The sequence below is a fragment of the Gigantopelta aegis genome, chromosome 9 (assembly GCF_016097555.1).
Source record: "Gigantopelta aegis isolate Gae_Host chromosome 9, Gae_host_genome, whole genome shotgun sequence".
Classification (NCBI taxonomy): domain Eukaryota; kingdom Metazoa; phylum Mollusca; class Gastropoda; order Neomphalida; family Peltospiridae; genus Gigantopelta; species Gigantopelta aegis.
In genome coordinates, this window is record NC_054707.1 from 29,768,984 (window position 1) to 29,791,470 (window position 22,487).

Consider the following 22,487-nt stretch of genomic DNA (forward strand, 5'->3'; position numbering starts at 1 on the left):
GGTACATTATCAAGGGCTATTCTAGAATTGATCAAATAATTTTTTAAAATCTTTTGTAAGTGGTATATGTAATATAATACAGTAGCCGTCGGTAGCCAAATTAGCTATTGGCTAATTTTTACATAAAAACAAGAGCTAATAAAATTTGCAAGTGGCTAAAATTTTGGCAAAGCCATTTTCATTCTTCTGATGTGAACAAACGTTTACATAATCTATTCATCACCTCAAACATAATTATGTTGTCAAATGTTCAATTAGTGATCTCGCAAGAAACTGTGTCGTCCTGAATACAGCGTTTGCTTATTTTAATCATGATGATTATTAATTTTAATGGCATGTTTTCGACATGTATGAAAGCAAAAATATATAGCGTGTTCTAACTTTGTAAAGTGTTTGAACTAGAAAAAGTAATAACTAACTGACAGTGCATGTCAGTTTTAATACACAGGGCTGAAAGACGAAGTATCCCAAGCTGTCAGTGTGAATATAGGACTGAGACTGCGTATGTCAAGAGATATCGTTGCAAACACTAAACAATATGATTAGACACAAGTAAAGCTTAATGTAAATTTGTAAAAAAAGCAACCAACAACAATAGTTGATCGCCTAATTGAATACTTCACTGCAGTTTTATTTATTTCCTTAGTCTTTGATAATTCCACATTCGTGGTCAAGGGCATGCATGCAGATCACGATCACGGGAAATGTAGTATATATACAAATTGCAGTTAAATGTACACTGAATATAAGCAGTTAACGATAATCATGACATTCGTTTGATAAAATATATTTGTAAGACTGAGGTAACATCACAAAAGTTAGCTGGATTTTCAGACCGTAATTTTCAATTTCGTTATCATTTTATCAAAAACAACTGACATAAATATATGATTAGCAGTCTTAATGGGTTGAATTTAAACTTTGAGTGGGTATGGCAAGTGTTGCCTTCAGTTTAAAAAAAATAATTAGGGCACCAATGCAAGTTGGAGACAACCAAAGTAAACTCTTCATTCAAAAGAGGGGCACGAAGACAACTTACTTTCTATCAAGTTTCTCAGACAGAAAGGATTTCACCTTATGACCTTGGACTCTAGCTTATGTTGGAAACGAATGCCTTTTAATAAAACTAGAAATGTGATAGACAGCTGTGTTTAAACTTTACCAACCTGTACAGTACAGTAAAGAATAACACCCACTTGAAATAATAGTATTTTAATTAGCTATAGTGTATTACATGTGTACTTGTAAGTTCTATGATATCAAATAACAAAGAAGGTTTTAACTCTTATCCATCCAGCTTTCCAACATGAAATATGTAATTATTCAACTACAAATTGTAAAAAACCCAAACTAATTTAACACTATTTTGATGTGTTTAGAGGACATATTACTTGTCTAATTACCAAAATAAAATTTACACAAGAACTTATTAAAAAAATGTTGTTGGTTTTTTTTTTAAACCCTACAATTACGATCCATGACGTCATTGTTTTTGACAGTTTATTTTCACTTTCAATCAACAATGAGTAATCCATCTATCATCTACTAGTTGATTTAATGTTAGAAGCAGGGGTGGATGATTGTAGGGGGCATTGGTCTCCAACTCTGAAAATAGTGAATTTCCCCACTGAAAAATCAAAGATATATATTAACTGTCCCCCATTGCTGTCTTTGGAAGCCTATATTCAAAGTTCTGATGTCAACTGATCTCTTTATATTTTAAATATAGAAATTATATTATTATAGGGGAGTGGTGGTCCTAATCATCTGAAAACGATGCATTTTTATATTCGTAAATACTCTATACAGTACTGCGCCAAACAGTTTTGGCTAAAACATTTTCATTTTTGCTATTAAAAAATCCAATTTGGCTAATTTTTTTACTACAGGTATTTGTAATCCAGGGTGAGCCTTGGATATATAATACTTGTATTCCTTTTAACAAATCTGATTTTTAAAAATCACAAATGCATACATGTAGCCCAATTTCCTGTCAGTGATTCAAAGATGAGAGGTTTAATTCTTAAACTAAGCTCAAATAAGCTTGGTTTACACTGAACTGCCGCACTTGTTTGTGTGCAAAGTCATTCCATTCAAAGAGATTTTGAGCAGAGATCAAAACTGAATTGTTGACATAAACCATACATGTAGCTTTTAAAAAACCCCATCTAACTTGTTTTTTTTTGTAGAGTACAGAGGAATCGGAAACAATTCCATTGTCATCTTTTCAAAAGAAGTCACGACCTCGGCCGGGTGTGTTTTCCCCTCCAAGATTCATTCCAGGTTTATCATCTCCTAGTCAACACCTGGTGAGTTTTCTACCTACCTGTTTGTCACTTTTAATATACCATCTCAATGTTAATCTATTCTTGAAACATTCTAGAACACTTAGATGTGTAACAATACAATATCTTATTGTGATACAAGGTTTTGATACCATGTATTGATGTAGAGCAGCTGTAATGTGATATATATGATATCAGCCCTCTACATAACTTTTCTGTTCAGGAGCCAGATGGTGCCTACTTCTATTGTTTTAGGTGCCAAATAGCAGAAGTAAGAGCTGTTTATATAGTAATATTTTTGGCATCAAATTAATTTGGAGTAATACCCACATGCAGATGATTTGATGTTTTAAAGGGACATTCCTGAGTTTGCCGCATTGTAAGATGTTTCAGACTAATAAAATATTTCTACGATTAAACTTACATATTAAATACATTTTCTTGTTTAGAATATCAGTGTCTGTATATTCAATGTGTTTCTGGTCGTCTTAATATTTGTAAGAAGCCCAAACTAGATTTTGTCTTCAAATAATTTCGTAAGTATAAAAAAATTATATTTTAGGAAATAAAATGAAATTTAACCTAGTACAAATATTAAAACAGTCAGAAACATGTTTAATATACAGCCTCTAATGTTTTATGCAGAAAAATATATTTGATACGTAATTACATTCGTTCAAAAGTCTGTTAGTCGATAACATCTTAAAACTGCAGCAAACTCAGGAATGTCCCTTTAAGTAAAACATTGTAAGTAATGTGTTAGTAAATTGTAAAAAAGCAATAATAGCCCAAATATTGTACACTGTAGCAGCTTTTAACACTTTGCATCTAGTCTAGTATAACATTTTTTGTATACACTGGTGGCACTAAAGTCTGCACACCAAAGCATCTGTGTTATATTTAAAGGCAAAATCTATCTTTAAAAATATTCGTTTTACTGCCACAATACAATGGAACAATAAAGTGTTACTACTGATAACTGAAAGTTAAAAATTAAATATTTTTTTAAACCTCAAGTAATGAGTGCTTTTTTAGTGGCAGCCTCCTGTATTTACTGGTCTGCATGACGACATTAAGTATGCACAGCAAACATTAAAACAATCAATCTGTTCACCAAAACAGGTAATGGATCCGACATTTCATAAGTTCTAGACAACAACACTTCCCATTATAGTTTGTTTCAGTTTAATTTAGATTATGCAAATAAGGTAAATATACTAAAAGGCAAAAGTTATTGTGACACGCAAAAGACAAAGATAATTGCTGATAAGTTTTTACTGCCGTGTATGAAACGTTATAACATGGAAAGAGAAATGTCCGAAGGTATGGAATCGAGCAATTGTCCATGAAAAGGGTGCACCTGCCATATGCAAATGAGACACATCACTAGAGGGGGTCCAGAGCGAAGTTCACACAGTCAGTAGTGAGTGTGTCCACCTTGAGCATTGATACAGGCCTGGCACCGTCATCTCATTGAGGCCACTAAATGCTGGAGAAAGGGATGGTGAGGGTTGCTGACTGGAACCTGTCGCAGATGTGTGGTTCAGATCCACGTGTCTTGGCGAGGGATTGTCACGGGTGGTCGGCCGCTACGGGGACGGTCTCTGACCTGGTTGTTTTGTTGATATCGTTGCCATAAGTGCCATATGGTGTTTCTGTGGACATTCAATTGACATGCGATGTCACACTGCGAGGTCCCAGATTCAAGCATCCCTATGACTCGCCATCTGTCATTTTCACTGAGGCGTGGCATGACAAAATTGCATCAAACAGTTCACTAATGGTGTTTTTCTGACTTCTGAACTTCTGAAGGCTGCACAGAGTGGCAATGATTTGTGACTAAATGTCTGGCCTTTTATTGTGAACACTGGACAGCATTTCTCCCGAATATTCCATGTTTCTTGCACAAAGCATGCAATCGCTGCAACAACTGCTTGGTTGCATTACTTTGAGCTGTTTCATGCACATTTTCTCAGGTTTACATCCATAAATCCATTCACAAATTTATTACTCCAAACAATCCATGTCACAATAACTTTTGCCTTTGAGTATATAACTGTTGTTCCATGCTCCTTAGTTTCGATAAAACAAAATCACAATGTATTAAAAAAAAAGCCAGTGTCGTAATTTATGATCATTATTCAACAAAAGTGGTCATTGCAAAGGAGCACAAATAGTGTTTTCATAACCATATAGGACTATGATAATTATGAAACAGACTACAGCTAAATATATAGGCCATGCTGTCAGCTTTATATTTTGGGCAGCCATATTGGTTGTGTTGTCTTTCAGAGAGAAATTCAAAGTAAGGTATGTATTGAAGCTTTTATGTAAAATTTTGTAAGTAAATTGATATACAATGTTTATCATTACAGCGGTGACAGGTGATAAAAAACACAAAAGCGTGCCTATAGTGCAACAATTTAGACTTTTATTCAGTCAAATTGTTATCTATCAGTTTTATACATATATTCACAATCAGGATGTTTTGTTTTGACAATTATTTTCTAAATTAAATTAACATTGTTTGTTTACAATCATACTGCAACATTTGTTTCAAGACATAATGTTACTTAATTAACCTGCACAGACTTTTATGCCATGCAAACTTATGTGACTTGGATGTATAGCGTTGTCTTCCAAACTACATTTTAAAATTTATATTTTATCCATCTGCCCTCTTTTCTTGCTTTCTTTTCATTCTTTCATCTAGTTTGTTCCCAATCTGGCCAGTTCCTCCTGTCTTTCCACCTCTCGTGCTGTCCACCTTCACATCTCAGTCCATGTTTCTCCAACTACGTCTGGCTCTTGTCTCTTGTACTCTTCTGTGCTAAATACTCCAGTTGCTGACACAATTACATCCACCGTATGGCTGTAAATGTGTTTAGATTCTTCTTGTCAGTGACACATGTACTTGATGGTATTTTAAATTTCAGAATGATGATCCATTACTGAGTGGTTCCCCTTTCAAGGGTCGACTGATGAGTTTAGAGGGAGGAACTTATGGCGGGTTTCCCATCAAGTTTCTTGTCTTAGTGGTATGTACTTAGCATCAGGCACTAATATGCGATTAAAATATTACAAATGACTTCTCCCAGAAAAAAGGGGACAAGTTGAAAAAAATTGGCGAAGTAAACAAGCGATTGCTTAAGACATTTATTTTATTAAAGGAGACCGGACACCAAACCATATATACGGCGTAATGAATTGTTTGCCGTCATAAACCACAACACGCAACTACTGCGCTCCCCATATTAACTAAGTTAAGCGTGCCAGTCTTGGTTGGGGGTTTTTTCCGGCGATCTCCGATGTTTGCCGGAAACTGTCGACAATTGATGAGCTAGACTGTGACGTCATCGATGAGAGGCAAACTGAAGAAACTACCAAGCAGCATGGACGAACTTAGCGATTCGAGTGACGAAGCATTGTGTCCAGCTTGTGCTAATGGCATCAAACCGTATCAGTTTGAACCACTTATCAGAGACTTTGTCCCTAATCCTGGAAATGTTGTTTTAGACGAAAATTCGGATGAATCAGCTGCCGACGAAGACGAGGAAGCCACACGGTCATAGACTAGCATACAAGCATTTTTTAAAACATAATTTTTTATGACATTTTTAATGTAAACTGAAGCAAATGGACCTAATTAGAAGAAAAGCACACAAAATTTAATATTTCATCATAAATCTTGTTCAGCATAGATGTAAATATGACACGTCAGTGGATATTCCATAGGCCGATTTCGCAAATTTGCCAAAAAGCGTCCCCTCCTCACCAAAGCAAGATATAATAATTTAACAAAAAACTTTGTTCTCTTAACTAATTACCCTCCAAGTTTTAATGTGTTTGGTTAAACCGTGTATTTTTAATTATTAAGAAAATGTGTTGCCAGTCTGCCGAAACTGTCCACAACCGGGTACAGAAACAGAAATGTTGGAAAATATTATACCATTGCCACATACTGACAATCACTTTACAACTAATATGTCTTATCGACAATATTATTATGTTGTCTTTGCATTTATTAATATAAAATACAACAGACCCGTAGGAACTGGGGAGGGGCGGGCCTAGGGGCTTGTTCTCCATCACATACTCTAGGATGAAAATGTATGTTTTAAGTTTTCACTACTTTGCATAAATAAAGATGATATAAAGATAAAAATCTAGTTTGTATCCCTCACTAGAGACTGTATTCCCCCTCCCCCCACTTCAAATACCGTTCCTACAGGCCTATACAAATGTAGATAATATGTAGAGGGTGAGGTTAGTAACCAGTTTCTTTTATCTTTAGGATTTTGTAATCATGATTTCAAACCAACTGTTTTTGGTAGTTTGCTCCACATACTGACATAAAACACATTTGTTATATATTGGAATAAAATAAAATTTTTTTTACAATATATCCAGTGTTATTTTCTTTAATCATACATTTGTGCCCCCCACTTGTGAGGTTTTCTTTATCACATTAATTTTTGCCATTGTAACCAAAATCTGATGTAGAGTTTATACCCGGTCCGTCAGTGGGCTCTCCCCCCCCCCCCCCCCCCCCCCCCCCCAAAGTCGTTCCTACGGGCCTTTAAAAACTAAATATATTCAAAGGAGTATATTCGATGGTTATAGGTTTGAAATGTGTTTTTTTATTGAACATTTTATTTGATGCACTTTTATAAAATTTTAAACAGCAATTATGTTACTATAATCTATCGAAAAAATAAAACATTATATATATATATATATATATATATATATATATACACATTAATTTCTGAGATTTTTTAGTACATACATGTAAGTGTACCCTCCGCACCCTCTGGCAGAAACCCAGGGTATTAAAATAATTATTTGGTGTAGAGTATTTTTAATATGATATACAGAAAGCATTGAAAAGTACAATTTTATTATGCTTTAATAATCGACATTAGCTTTAAAACTAATTAAACATCATTCCTTCTGGCCACAGTACATACATGTATGTTGTTCCTGCCAAAGTGTTAGCATTTTAATTTTAATGACAACATACTGAACTGACTATAAAGATTGTTAACTAACGTAATAATTCACGTTTTGAAGGTGTTTTGTTATAAGGTTAACAAACCAACTAGATAAAGAGACGTTAGTATAGAATCGTTATGGGCTGTCAGTGAAAATTAATTTGGTAATTATAGGTACATAAATGTGAAGTTTAAATATTCGTATGTGAACAAATTGCAATACCTTTATTTAATGTATATCTTAAGTACATACTTGTTTTAATTTTCACATTGTAAATGTACCATAACCTGCTGTATTTAGTTTGTGTAAAGCCCGTTCGACGACAATAATGCATCCATGTTTTAAAACAACTTTAGTTTTTTTGGAAATCGAAAACACGATGTTGGCCGTTTCTTGGGATGCATTGCTGTTGCTGTTGCAGTTAAACACTGCGCAGTTAACCATCATATACTTACGTTGACAGTATATAATAACACTAATTATCTTTAAATCAAATTTCCGATAAACCTGGAGAAAAAAAAAAAAAGACGACTAAAAGGCACAACCAAAGAATCAACACGTGTACCGGTATTGTTTGTTAACTCTCACCGATGACGTATTGCCTCGCTTTTGTTCAGATCTATGCATAATCCCGCCCACTTCTGTTTTTACCCCAAACCTAAGACGCGCAGCTGACCGGTGCCTCACAGCGAGCCGGGCGTTAGAGTAATGCGGTATTTGACGCTAACTTAATCCATTACACACTACATGTCTTTTGGTGTCCGGTCTCCTTTAATAAACTGCAGCATTTCTCATTTCTACCTTTTTATTGAAATGTACAATAATATTTATGATCATACAGTGCTTACAGTGTATGGGAATTAAAAGCTATAAATAGGGAGTCCCATTTTTTGGTAACTTGCATTTGTTGTTTGTCCAACCGGCCTCGGTGGCGTCGTGGTAGGTCATCGGTCTACAGGCTGGTAGGTACTGGGTTCGGATCCCAGTCGAGGCATGGGATTTTTAATCCAGATACCGACTCCAAACCCTGAGTGAGTGCTCCACAAGGCTCAATGGGTAGGTGTAAACCACTTGCACCGACCAGTGATCCATAACTGGTTCAACAAAGGCCATGGTTTGTGCTATCCTGCCTGTGGGAAGGGCAAATAAAAGATCCCTTGCTGCTAATCGGAAGAGTAGCCCATGTAGTGGCGACAACGGGTTTCCTCTCAAAATCTGTGTGGTCGTTAACCATATGTCTGACACCATATAACCGTAAAATAATGTGTTGAGTGCGTCATTAAATAAAAAAATTAAAAAAAAAATTGTTGTTTGTCCAATACGAAATAAATGAATTTGTATGTCAGTGAAATATAATATAGTTTTCACTTTCTAAAAGCAGTATAAATTGTGTAACTCACAACTAAGCTGTCTTTAACCTAAAACATATTTAAAACAAAAGTATGTCTTGAATAGGGTGGGCAATGAAGAAGTCACTGGATGGTCATTAAAAGTGTATTTAATATAACAATATTATATTGTGCTGCAGTCTGATGGACCAGTAAGAATTCTAGTGGACTTGTAAATTATAATTGATGCTGGTCGGGGTGACTCGTGATTTATTTTCTATTTTTGCGGCACTGAATCTGTGTTTAGATGTAAAAAAAAAGTTAAAACATTCTTCCGTCTTTCCTAGCAGTAACTTTAAAAAGATGGTTGTGTAGTTCACACAGATATCATGAATGTACTACTTTATTTTCAGACTCGTTTGTCCAAGATTTTAGCAATAAAGAAGGACTGGATTCGTCAATTAAAAGAAATGAATACTCAAGCTGAGAAATCAGTAGGTTTCTTAGACAATTTCAGTGTGCAAACATTTTCAATACACAATTTGAGGGCAATTTCTATACACCAACAGTTTCAGTATGCAGTTTTAACACACACAGACTTTCAGTACAGTTTTTGTACATAGATACTTTTAGTAGCATGGGTTCTTGGTAAATTGAGGTACTTAATAATTGTATTAATGTATTTCAAAACTGCTTTGTAATTTTATTATAATTATTAGTTGAAGAAACTTTTTAATTGTTACTTGAACCAACAATGCAGAAAGATCTACATATTTGATGCAATCAAAAGTACACACATGGTTACAATTGGCCTACCCCCGCTCATTAAATGAAAAAATGTCACTCTTTTGAGTGTTATTTACTATTTTCAAGTATAGAAGCACAAAATTTCATAAAAACTAATTATATAATTATATATGTAATTTGTATGGTTGAATTTATGTCTTATGTCAATGAAAAAGGACCTGTTTTTATAATTATTTCTATTGATTTAGCAGGGATCAGCAGATTGCTGCATGTTATTTAAAATATTGCTTACAATATAAGGTGGGATTAACTTCTTATTTGTTTTTTCAAATAGCTTTGGTTGTTTCTGTTTTTATTTTTTATCTAAATATTCTTTTATTATTTATTCAGATATAATACCAACTATATATATTGTAGTAATAGTCATATTTTAAAAAGTAAAACTATTCATCTACATCCTTAGTTTATGTTTTAAAATTTTAGCGCCCTTATTTGTATCATCACATTTTTACTGACGTCACTCACTAGTATGTAAAATAAACATGCACATGCAGACAACACATCGATAGATATTTTGGACATGATCGCCATAAATATAGAAAACTACAAATGTTTTAATTGACATATGGGTCATGTGTTTTTTACATATTTTGGTTTCTGTGTAGAAAAAAAATCTTTAGGGTGTATACTACCAAATCAAATCCCATAGATGACAATAGTAACATATGTGGCTAAAACTCCTACCTGCAACGTATCAATCAACATAAATGCCACGGATATAAATACTACCACCCCTCACCCTTAAAGTGAATCACAAAAAAGTGGGTGTCAAGCTGCTCATTTCTGAGATAACGGGTAGCATCTATGACTACCCTAGTTCTGCACAAAATTTGAGTACTTTTTTTTACATGTACCCCATACATGTTCCAAGCACAAGGCTACTTGACACAGTGGTACTAGATGAAATAAAATTGTATACATTTTTAGCCCAGATGAAACTAATTTTTTTTACAACCAACACACTCACATATATAACCAATCACAGGACTTGTGGTGTTCACTTCTCTATCAAAAGTTGGGTGCACCTCGAACTTTGACCCAGCCGGAAGTTATTTGGTTTAGTACTACCTATACTGATAATATACATTTTTCAAAAAGTGTCCAGCTATGTGTTTTTATGACAACCAGGATCTGGTGTATTCTGACATAAAGTGACAGCCTCACTGAAACTCTTGTTTCTACAGTGCAACCTAATATAATGTACACCTCATAAGGCATATATATTCTATACAGTTTTGTACAAATGCAATATGTCATATTAAACAACAAAATGTTTTAAAATAAAACTCCTGAAGATGTTTACTGTCAGTTTGGTGTGTGTACTCAGGTATATGTGTAGAGACAACAAAGATAGTCAGAGTACCTCTATTCCTTTAAAGTATTCCATTAAAACACATGCACTTGACTGACCCCTAGATTAGGAGACCTGAACAGGTATATCAAAGAAATATCAGTATTAAAAAAATACACTGTCTGAGGAAAGAAACACCAACATGACTGTACCTGTATGAAGTAATAACTTAATGTTCTGGACATTAGTGTTGGGAGGAAATCCTGTATGCAGGGTGTGGCTGTCTTCAACTTACCAGGTTTGGGAATTTCAAATCCATCGGCAATGCTGATTTTCATAATGAACCATCAAAACCATTGGGAGCCACCAATATTCCTGACTATATTTTATGTGTAGCCTACTGTAGTTGGAGCTTTTAATATTTGTGATATCTGGAATTATCATCCAGCTTTCACACATTTTGATTAATTACTTTAAAAAACTACTTTTAAATGACATAATTACCCGAACATCTATTTTATTGCATTATTTTCTAATCCAGATCAATACAATATGTATATTGGATGTATTTCTACAATCAGTAATCCGGCATTTTATTTAGCTAGTAACACTGGGTAATACAGCTTTAACAATAAAATAAATTACCAACTTACTCCAAGGCAGATAATCAAATCTGAAAAAAATTGGTTCTGAATCCAGTATAAACCTAAAATGGTCTTCATGAGAGCAAACTAAGTGATTATTAAAAAAACATATTTGATCTGGAGATCTAAAGGTATGTTTAACAAGATTATTGTTATGTATAACTAAGAACAGAAGGCACAATAGTGACAACAAATTTAATTATGTCTTTGGTGAAGTTTTTCTTTAAATTTATTTTAAATTTTGCATAAAACTACAAACTTGTCTAAAATATAACTTAGCACCCTATAAATATGTCAAAATGACAATAAAAATCAAGTTCTTTACAAATTTGAGTTTTCAGAATTTCTTACATGAAAAATTAACTATGTTAATGGAAACTAAAGACATTAACCCACTATTGACACATGTTATTTTTAATATAAAAATAAATTGCTATTAAAATCTTAATTCAGGTTGCCTATATATAACACCATATTTAAGAGCAGTTGTATATGGCAAGTCAAATACCATGTAAAAAGAAATTATTGAAATATTTACAGTATGAATTATAGGCCAAAACCAACTTTTCCTCAGTGCTAACTTTGATTCAAACTCCATTCAGAGCCATGTACAGTGATTAGTGTCAAGGTCAAAGTCATTGTGAACTTGCGTGGTCCAGTGACAGCTAATTAATCAACCAGTATAGTTTAATTAAATAAAATCACAAAATCATAATATTTTTTATTATGCACTGAATATGTGCTATAGGGTGTATACTACCAAATCAAATCCCATAGACGACAATAGTAACATATGTGGCTAAAACTCCTACCTGCAACGTATCAATCGACATAAACGCCACGGATATAAATACTACCACCCCTCACCCTAAAAGTGAATCACAAAAAAGTGGGTGTCAAGCTGCTCATTTCTGAGATAACGGGTAGCATCTATGACTACCCTAGTTCCGCACAAAATTTGAGTACTTTTTTTTACAGGTACCCCATACATGTTCCAAGCACAAGGCTACTTGACACAGTGGTACTAGATGAAATAAAATTGCATACATTTTTAGCCCAGATGAAACTAATTTTTTTTATAACCAACACACTCACATATATAACCAATCACAGGACTTGTGGTGTTCACTTCGCTATCAAAAGTTGGGTGCACCTCGAACTTTGACCCAGCCGGAAGTTATTTGGTTTAGTACTACCTATAAGGTAAAATGTAACAAAGAATTGGATATACTTAAAATTTCTTAGCTACATTGTACTTGACTGACTGCACGTCTTATTGTGAGACTGGGAACATAAACAAACAGTAGGTGGAGTATTATTTTAAAAAGGGAGAAAATCCCAAATGGCACGACTTAATAGAGACAACGACTCAACAGGGGGAGAGTATGTATAGTACCCAGTTTCTGTACACAGATAGTTTTAATACATCATTTCAGTACCAGGTTTTTACACAAATCATTTCAGTTCATAATGTCAGTACCCAGTTTGTGTACATGGATAGTTTCGTACACAGTTTTTGAATAGTTTTATATGCAGTTTAAGTGCAGAGATTGTTCCAGTATAGAGTGATGGAGCAGCCAGTCTTTAAATAATCTACAAGTAAATGAATGGCAGTTTGTTTCTAATTGCTTGTTTTATACGTATATGTAATGAGGAAAAGCTAAATAATATGGGAAAATATATATTTGAATGAGAACACTTCGGTCATGTTTTGTTCATAATGCGTATTTGCATTGTTAATGTAAATGTATATAACAATACCAAGATTTGTTTTTCTTTATAATTGTTACAAGTTGGCTTTACAACACCATTAATTTTTACTCTTTACAAGTTTTATCTATTTCATTATATGTGCGAGTGGGTTGTGTTATTGAAGGAGTATTTTGCAATGTAAGGTGATACTAATTTAAGAGTAGACCTGTGCTTTGTTCCTGCAGCGGTCGTACCAGCAGCCCCTGTGTGTGGAGTTTCAGAAGAAGTATGCTCACATTGTGCTGGAGCTTGACAAGCTGAACAAAGACCTCAACGATTACCTCGTCGGAGTACAGCAATACTGTCAAGAGGTACGTAACATGTTTCTCTCTCACCTCAACGATTACCTCGTCGGAGTACAGCAATACTGTCAAGAGGTACGTAACATGTTTCTCTCTCACCTCAATGATCACCTCGTCGGAGTACAGCAGTACTGTCAAGAGGTACGTAACATGTTTCTCTCTCACCTCAACGATCACCTCATCGGAGTACAGCAGTACTGTCAAGAGGTACATAACATGTTTCTCTCTCACCTCAACGATCACCTCGTCGGAGTACAGCAGTACTGTCAAGAGGTACGTAACATGCGTTTCTCTCTCACCTCAATGATCACCTCGTCGGAGTACAGCAATACTGTCAAGAGGTACGTAATGTGTTTCTCTCTCACCTCAATCATCATCGGAGTACAGCAGTACTGTCAAGAGGTACGTAATGTGTTTCTCTCTCACCTCAATCATCATCGGAGTACAGCAGTACTGTCAAGAAGTATGTAACGTGTTTCTCTCTCACCTCAATGATCACCTCGTCGGAGTACAGCAGTACTATCAAGAGGTACGTAACGTGTTTCTCACCTCAATGATCACCTCGTTGGAGTACAGCAGTACTGTCAAGAGGTATGTAACCTGTTTCTCACCTCAATCATTGTCGGAGTACAGCAGTACTGTCAAGAGGTATGTAACATGTTTCTCACCTCAATGATCACCTCGTCGGAGTACAGCAGTACTGTCAAGAGGTATGTAACATGTTTCTCACCTCAATGATCACCTCGTCGGAGTACAGCAGTACTGTCAAGAGGTATGTAACATGTTTCTCACCTCAATCATCGTCGGGGTACAGCAGTAATGTCAAGAGGTAAGTAACATGTTTCTCACCTCAATCATCGTCGGAGTACAGCAGTAATGTCAAGAGGTATGTAACATGTTTCTCACCTCAATCATCGTCGGAGTACAGCAGTAATGTCAAGAGGTATGTAACATGTTTCTCACCTCAATCATCGTCGGAGTACAGCAGTAATGTCAAGAGGTATGTAACATGTTTCTCACCTCAATCATCGTCGGAGTACAGCAGTAATGTCAAGAGGTAAGTAACATGTTTCTCACCTCAATCATCGTCGGAGTACAGCAGTAATGTCAAGAGGTATGTAACATGTTTCTCACCTCAATCATCGTCGGAGTACAGCAGTAATGTCAAGAGGTAAGTAACATGTTTCTCACCTCAATCATCGTCGGAGTACAGCAGTAATGTCAAGAGGTAAGTAACATGTTTTTCTCACCTCAATCATCGTCGGAGTACAGCAGTAATGTCAAGAGGTAAGTAACATGTTTCTCACCTCAATCATCGTCGGAGTACAGCAGTACTGTCAAGAGGTAAGTAACGTGTTTCTCTCTCACCTCAATCATCGTCGGAGTACAGCAGTAATGTCAAGAGGTATGTAACATGTTTCTCACCTCAATCATCGTCGGAGTACAGCAGTAATGTCAAGAGGTAAGTAACATGTTTCTCACCTCAATCATCGTCGGAGTACAGCAGTACTGTCAAGAGGTAAGTAACGTGTTTCTCTCTCACCTCAATCATCGTCGGAGTACAGCAGTAATGTCAAGAGGTATGTAACATGTTTCTCACCTCAATCATCGTCGGAATACAGCAGTAATGTCAAGAGGTAAGTAACATGTTTCTCACCTCAATCATCGTCGGAGTACAGCAGTACTGTCAAGAGGTAAGTAACGTGTTTCTCTCTCACCTCAATCATCGTCGGAGTACAGCAGTACTGTCAAGAGGTAAGTAACATGTTTCTCACCTCAATCATCGTCGGAGTACAGCAGTACTGTCAAGAGGTAAGTAACATGTTTCTCACCTCAATCATCGTCGGAGTACAGCAGTAATGTCAAGAGGTAAGTAACATGTTTCTCACCTCAATCATCGTCGGAGTACAGCAGTAATGTCAAGAGGTAAGTAACATGTTTCTCACCTCAATCATCGTCGGAGTACAGCAGTAATGTCAAGAGGTATGTAACATGTTTCTCACCTCAATCATCGTCGGAGTACAGCAGTAATGTCAAGAGGTAAGTAACATGTTTCTCACCTCAATCATCGTCGGAGTACAGCAGTAATGTCAAGAGGTAAGTAACATGTGTTTCTCACCTCAATCATCGTCGGAGTACAGCAGTAATGTCAAGAGGTAAGTAACATGTTTCTCACCTCAATCATCGTCGGAGTACAGCAGTACTGTCAAGAGGTAAGTAACGTGTTTCTCTCTCACCTCAATCATCGTCGGAGTACAGCAGTAATGTCAAGAGGTATGTAACATGTTTCTTACCTCAATCATCGTCGGAGTACAGCAGTAATGTCAAGAGGTAAGTAACATGTTTCTCACCTCAATCATCGTCGGAGTACAGCAGTAATGTCAAGAGGTATGTAACATGTTTCTCACCTCAATCATCGTCGGAGTACAGCAGTAATGTCAAGAGGTAAGTAACATGTTTCTCACCTCAATCATCGTCGGAGTACAGCAGTAATGTCAAGAGGTAAGTAACATGTGTTTCTCACCTCAATCATCGTCGGAGTACAGCAGTAATGTCAAGAGGTAAGTAACATGTTTCTCACCTCAATCATCGTCGGAGTACAGCAGTAATGTCAAGAGGTAAGTAACATGTGTTTCTCACCTCAATCATCGTCGGAGTACAGCAGTAATGTCAAGAGGTAAGTAACATGTTTCTCACCTCAATCATCGTCGGAGTACAGCAGTACTGTCAAGAGGTAAGTAACGTGTTTCTCTCTCACCTCAATCATCGTCGGAGTACAGCAGTAATGTCAAGAGGTATGTAACATGTTTCTCACCTCAATCATCGTCGGAGTACAGCAGTAATGTCAAGAGGTAAGTAACATGTTTCTCACCTCAATCATCGTCGGACAACAGCAGTACTGTCAAGAGGTAAGTAACATGTTTCTCACCTCAATCATCGTCGGAGTACAGCAGTAATGTCAAGAGGTAAGTAACATGTTTCTCACCTCAATCATCGTCGGAGTACAGCAGTACTGTCAAGAGGTAAGTAACATGTTTCTCACCTCAATCATCGTCGGAGTACAGCAGTAATGTCAAGAGGTATGTAACATGTTTCTCACCTCAATCATCGTCGGAGTACAGCAGTACTGTCAAGAGGTAAGTAACATGTTTCTCACCTCAATCATCGTCGGAGTACAGCAGTAATGTCAAGAGGTATGTAACATGTTTCTCACCTCAATCATCGTCGGAGTACAGCAGTAATGTCAAGAGGTAAGTAACATGTTTCTCACCTCAATCATCGTCGGAGTACAGCAGTACTGTCAAGAGGTATGTAACATGTGTTTCTGTCTCAAATAAATGTTTGATTGCAACACCATCTATAATTTAATGCACCTCATTCGATCAGTAAAACAAACTGACCATGTGACTAAACGTTCTTGTACATGGTCTTGATTCCTCTTCACAGACATTATCCATTATTCTGGGAGAACCAGAATATTCATGTTAATTAATTTGCATTGGCCAGTGGTTGAGTGCTCCAACATGTATTGAAGGAAAAATTGTGAAGAAGACGAAGGAACATTTCCTTCTATGTTAAGATCTTTGTGTGCCTTTTTATCATCATTGATGTTGGTTCAGACTGAACATTGTATTAAAAACAGATATAAATGACTGCACAGTAACTGAATATTGTATTAAAAACAGATATAAATGACTGCACAGTAACTGAATATTGTATTAAAACAGATATAAATGACTGCACAGTAACTGAATATTGTATTAAAACAGATATAAATGACTGCACAGTAACTGAATATTGTATTAAAACAGATATAAATGACTGCACAGAAACTGAACATTGTATTAAAAACAGATATAAATGTCTGCACAGAAACTGAACATTGTATTAAAAACAGATATAAATGATTGCACAGAAACTGAATATTGTAAATAAAAGTAAATATTGTTCCAGTTTTTATGTTGTGTGGGATATTCCAATACTAGACACAATGGTTTGTTGGGACCTAATAGATTACTATTCTTGAAGGTTTTATTTTGTGCTAAATATACATGTACATGTAGTTGTCACTGTGTGAAATGCACAAAAATTAAGTTCGTGCAAAAATAAAGTATTTTACATTAGAAGAGAGATTAAGAAAGAAATGATCAAATATAGAGTTTAGTAGTATGAGCTAATCGAGAAAATAGAATTTCAAACATATTCTTCACAATGGCAGGGTTGAAAATTAACATGCAGAAACATCTTACTAGCCCTTCTCAAATTCAACTAGCTCACCAATTATCATATTGAAATTTAACTGCACAGCCAAAATAAAAACTAGAACGTTCTTTGTTGAATAATAACCATGTGCTAACCATATATAGTCCGTTTGTATCAAAAGAAAACATGATGAATAAAGTTAAAATTAATATAAACACATGTTGTTAAGTTTTAATCCCATACCAACACAAATAAAACAAATTGTAAAAGAAATCCTGTATAAATAACAATGTTTCTCTATAAATTACCATTAAATTCTGCAGCTTAAATCTCATTTTTAATACAGGAATGAAGACAAAATGCTAGAACAGCCAAGGTATTCAGCTTGACATGCATTGTCTCTCAAGTAAAAGATAATGTAGTAAAAAAACAGACTAAAGGTAGAACTGTGCATTGTTTAAAACTAGTCTGGTAGTGGCAGTCCTTTTTGTGGCAATGCAAGAGGCGTGAAATAAACTTGATTGACGATGCAAGAGGGATGAAATAAACTTTGTGGCCATGCAAGAGTGATGAAATGTCCAGCAAATGATTTCTTCGGGAGTGGTTGTCCTATAGACGAGGCACTAGATAGAGATACATGGAATCATCCACTATTTTGCCAAATGCGCATTCGACTCCACATTGTGCCCTAATTATATTATGTATTACGGTTTTGTCGTACAGGAAGGAAGGCAATGTTTTATTTAACGACGCACTCAGCATATTTTATTTACGGTTATATGGTGTCGGACATGGTTAAGAACCACACAGATATTGAGGGAGGAAACCAGCTGTCACCACTTCATGGGCTACTCTTTTTGATTAGTAGCAAGGGATCTTTTATGTGCACCATCTCATAGACAGGATAGCACATACCACAGCCTTTGATGTACCAGTCGTGGTGCACTGGCTGAAGAAGAAAAATAAATATGTGGAAATTCACCCCAAAACAAACAAACATTTTACCAAAATATACGATGTACTTTGTTATCATACTAAAAAGCATAAAAGCGTACTTATTGTTTATTACAATACGTTTTGGACGGTTATGGCATCATGTAAGTAGTTTATTCAAGACTTTAGATCTGATCTGTTCTTATTTCATGCAAATTGCTTAAGCTTAAACCAATAATGACAACCACAATCAATTAACTGACTTTTGGAAAAATTCCTCTATTATTAGAAAATTCCAGTTATTTGTATATGTACGCATGCGCTCACGAATGTGTGAGTTAAAACTACAAGATAGATTTTAATTTTTATTTTGTCCCAGAATAATATACTAATAAACTAATTAAATATGATTCATTTTTATCATAGCATTGAAAAACAATTGTTAAAAAGACGTGATGTGTTTCATCATAGATGCAGTATGTTTCGTCACATTCGATTGAGTATCAACGCATTTTTTAAAACTGGTACTTGTCAAACCCTAAAATCGATGGTCACTCAAAGGACTATCTTTGTAAAATTCTTAGTCTCCCTGAGCCAATTAAGGTCGCCACAGGCAACTGGGCGACTGCTAATTTTCAACCCTGCAATGGGTGAATATTGCTGTTTCATTTATATATGGACCAATGTTTTTAACAAATTACACATTAAAATAAAATGTTTTTGTTATTTCCCAAACTTTTCTTTTTATATCCAGCAAAACTGAAATTACTGACAAAACAATTTTTCTGGTAGTAACAAATCACACAAATTACATGTGCGCCTAACATTTTGAAATACTGTCCCTTGTTTACAAAACATAACCAGGGGTGCATAGATGGAAAATATTTCACTAGCCTGCCGGACCAGAATAAACTAAAATTTACTAGCCCACCAGAATTTCTACTAGTCCGCCAGCCTGTAGAACAATATATTAATTATTATTTTTTAACAATATCTCTATAATAGCATACCCCCGAATGCCCCCCGCCCTGCATTTTCGCCCACTTCGGGGGCTCAGTTTATGTCCACATATTTTACCAACCCTCTGAACAAAAAACACACACATTAAATATTAATAACCAAAACATTATTAAGAACACTTGGTAAGTGATTTCAAGATCACATGGCAAACAAACGAAATCAAACCCAAAAGCTGTTAGTCAAGACTAGGTTTTTCACATTTCTTTTATATACATGTAGATTTACAAAATTCAAGTGACATCCCGCAAGTATTTAACAGAAGAATCTATTCAAAACACATCGATAACATTTTCAACGTAAACAAATCATTTGTAGGAACTATTGACCTTTGACCTGCTCTGTTTCCTAGGAATGAGGCTAAATCGAAAATACTATCAAATTAGAACCATTTTCGGGGGGGGGGGGGGGGGGGGGGGGGGGGGAGGATTGTGTGTTTGTTTTTGTTCTTGTTTTTAGCTATAACAGCATTTCATTGTATCAATTGGCGAAAATGGTGTTGGGTTGTTAAAACCTGAAAATGTTTTGGTCTGAGCATCCATTATTAAATGTTGAATAATGTAAACAACGCATGTTTGTAATGCGTTTTTAGCCATACATTTAATTTTGTGCTTTTGTTTAAGCCATATAGCCATATATTTTAGTGCTGTTTGAACCAATGCTCTCTCGTGGCTGACGCAGAGTCGCCGATGCATGTTTTAACTTGTCTGTCGGAATTTTTACTCGCATTTGGCGAGTACTTTTTGCACCCCTGCATAACTATAAAGTTTTTGTTGTTGTTTTTTTCTCTTTGTTTAGATTGCACCAGACCATGGACTGATGCCAGTTGATCAGCCATCAGAGATTAGAAAGAAATGTGAGGAGGAAGCACAAGTAATGGTGAGCCGAATCTGTCAGGTGAGCAGATATCAAGTATAACATATACTAATATATACTTGTCACTAATATATACTTGTCACTAATATATACTTGTCACTAATATTATACTTGTCACTAATATTATACTTGTCACTAATATTATACTTGTCACTAATATATACTTGTCACTAATATATACTTGTCACTAATATTATACTTGTCACTAATATATACTTGTCACTAATATTATACTTGTCAGTAATATTATACTTGTCACTAATATATACTCGTCACTAATATATACTCTGTCACTAATATATACTTGTCACTAATATTATACTTGTCACTAATATTATACTTGTCACTAATATATACTTGTCACTAATATTATACTTGTCAGTAATATTATACTCGTCACTAATATTATACTCGTCACTAATATATACTCTGTCACTAATATATACTCGTCACTAATATTATACTAGTCACTAATATTATACTCGTCACTAATAGATACTCGTCACTAATATATACTCGTCACTAATATTATACTTGTCACTAATATATACTTGTCACTAATATATACCAGGCTGTCAGCTTAAACTGCTTGATCGTACAGGTATTTTGTACTTCAATGATGGCTTTATATTTAAGCAGGATTGGATTAACTTGGTTCACCTACATGTTAAAGGTTCTGGAATTTTATCATTTGTTTTTGAATTCAGCAATTTAAATCTCCTTTATGCTTAAATTACCTTTACAAAATATTCATTCACATAGTATGGTCAAAGTCAGAGTTTTATCATTTAACCTTTAAGCTACTGGATTACTGTTTGACAAAAAACACAAGGAGGTTTATATCCTTTGCTTATGTATTTTCACTTAAAATGTTCATATGTAAAATGGCAAGTATTGTTTTCATGGGTTTTCCTAATTTGTATGAAACTTTTGTTTAAAATTATGCAAAAAGTCAAGATGTCCAGTATTTACAGCCATTATTCTCAATCACTGTGTCATGCTGGACCCATGCTTATAAAACATTAAGAGTCTAGGCTGAAATCTTTAACAAGTTCACGTGTTGACATGGTGTTAGTCTGAGACTATTAGTCTTGAGTCTAGACACAAAGTTTTATAAACACCAGGCCTGATGGCAGTTTGTTTGGAAATGAACTAAGATTCACATCCCACTTTCAGTCATTGTTGGTGGAATGGTAACATTTATTGTCATCACCAGTGGTATTCTTGTTCCTGCATAACTAGCCTAGCTACAGGCTGATAATGTATTTGACTCTACTGTTAACCACTTCTACACCCAACATAAAGTGAGGCTACATACTAAGTCTTTAAAATTTGGATTTACCTATTGCATCCTCAGTAAGATTTGATTGTTAAAATTAATTAATATTTCATTCCAGGCAATGTTCTACAACAAGAAGACGGCGAAGAATGAGAGAATTCTCTCACTTGTTGGCAGCCTGACTTCATTGATGTTGCAAGTTCGGGTAAGAAACCTATTGTTTGGCAAATGTACGCTTGTTATACCACATACTGATTAGGAACTCTTGCTAATGAACATTTAAAAAAACCCATGTCTGGTCAGGGGATCAAAAATCCCATCGCCAGACGCCCATGCCAAGTGGAATTTCCATGCCGGGTAAGTAATTATGTTAACTGCATATGCCCGATGACAAGTGACTAATGTAAAACCTAAAACTTTTTTTAATTTTGTTATAAATCTCGGTAAAACCTTTGGAAAAAGTTCCGATCGTTCGAGCATTTACATAGCTCTAAGGAGAACTAACCCTAACCCTAAATGCTGAAACGATCGGAACTCTTGCCAATGCGTTAACACACCAAAACGGTAAACAATGTGTTGAAAAGTTCCATAACAACTTTAAAGTTATTCACCTTTACTATCTACTAAGATCAGTAATTTTCGCCACTGAACGTTCGACTGAATTTGTACAAGTAATCGGTTCGAGTATCTTCAAACTTGGAAATAGCGTCTAATACGCTTTACAGCTTATATAAAAATAAAGTATACATGCCTTGTGTGCACAATCAAAATGTTT

The 22,487-nt window shown here is 35.3% G+C and overlaps 1 protein-coding gene across 3 annotated transcripts in view; it reads left to right on the forward strand.

The window, feature by feature from the left end:
* Positions 1–22,487, forward strand: part of LOC121380966 (protein lin-9 homolog) — a 53,088-nt gene that overhangs the window by 25,559 nt on the left and 5,042 nt on the right. For 2 of the 3 annotated variants that reach the window (XM_041510020.1, XM_041510022.1), the window contains exons 10-15: positions 2,190–2,309; positions 5,222–5,323; positions 9,022–9,102; positions 13,267–13,413; positions 20,356–20,454; positions 21,831–21,917. In XM_041510020.1, the coding sequence (XP_041365954.1) occupies positions 2,190–2,309; positions 5,222–5,323; positions 9,022–9,102; positions 13,267–13,413; positions 20,356–20,454; positions 21,831–21,917 (636 nt within the window). The remainder of the gene's footprint in view (positions 1–2,189; positions 2,310–5,221; positions 5,324–9,021; positions 9,103–13,266; positions 13,414–20,355; positions 20,455–21,830; positions 21,918–22,487) is intronic. The other variant, XM_041510021.1, reaches the window with a different exon arrangement.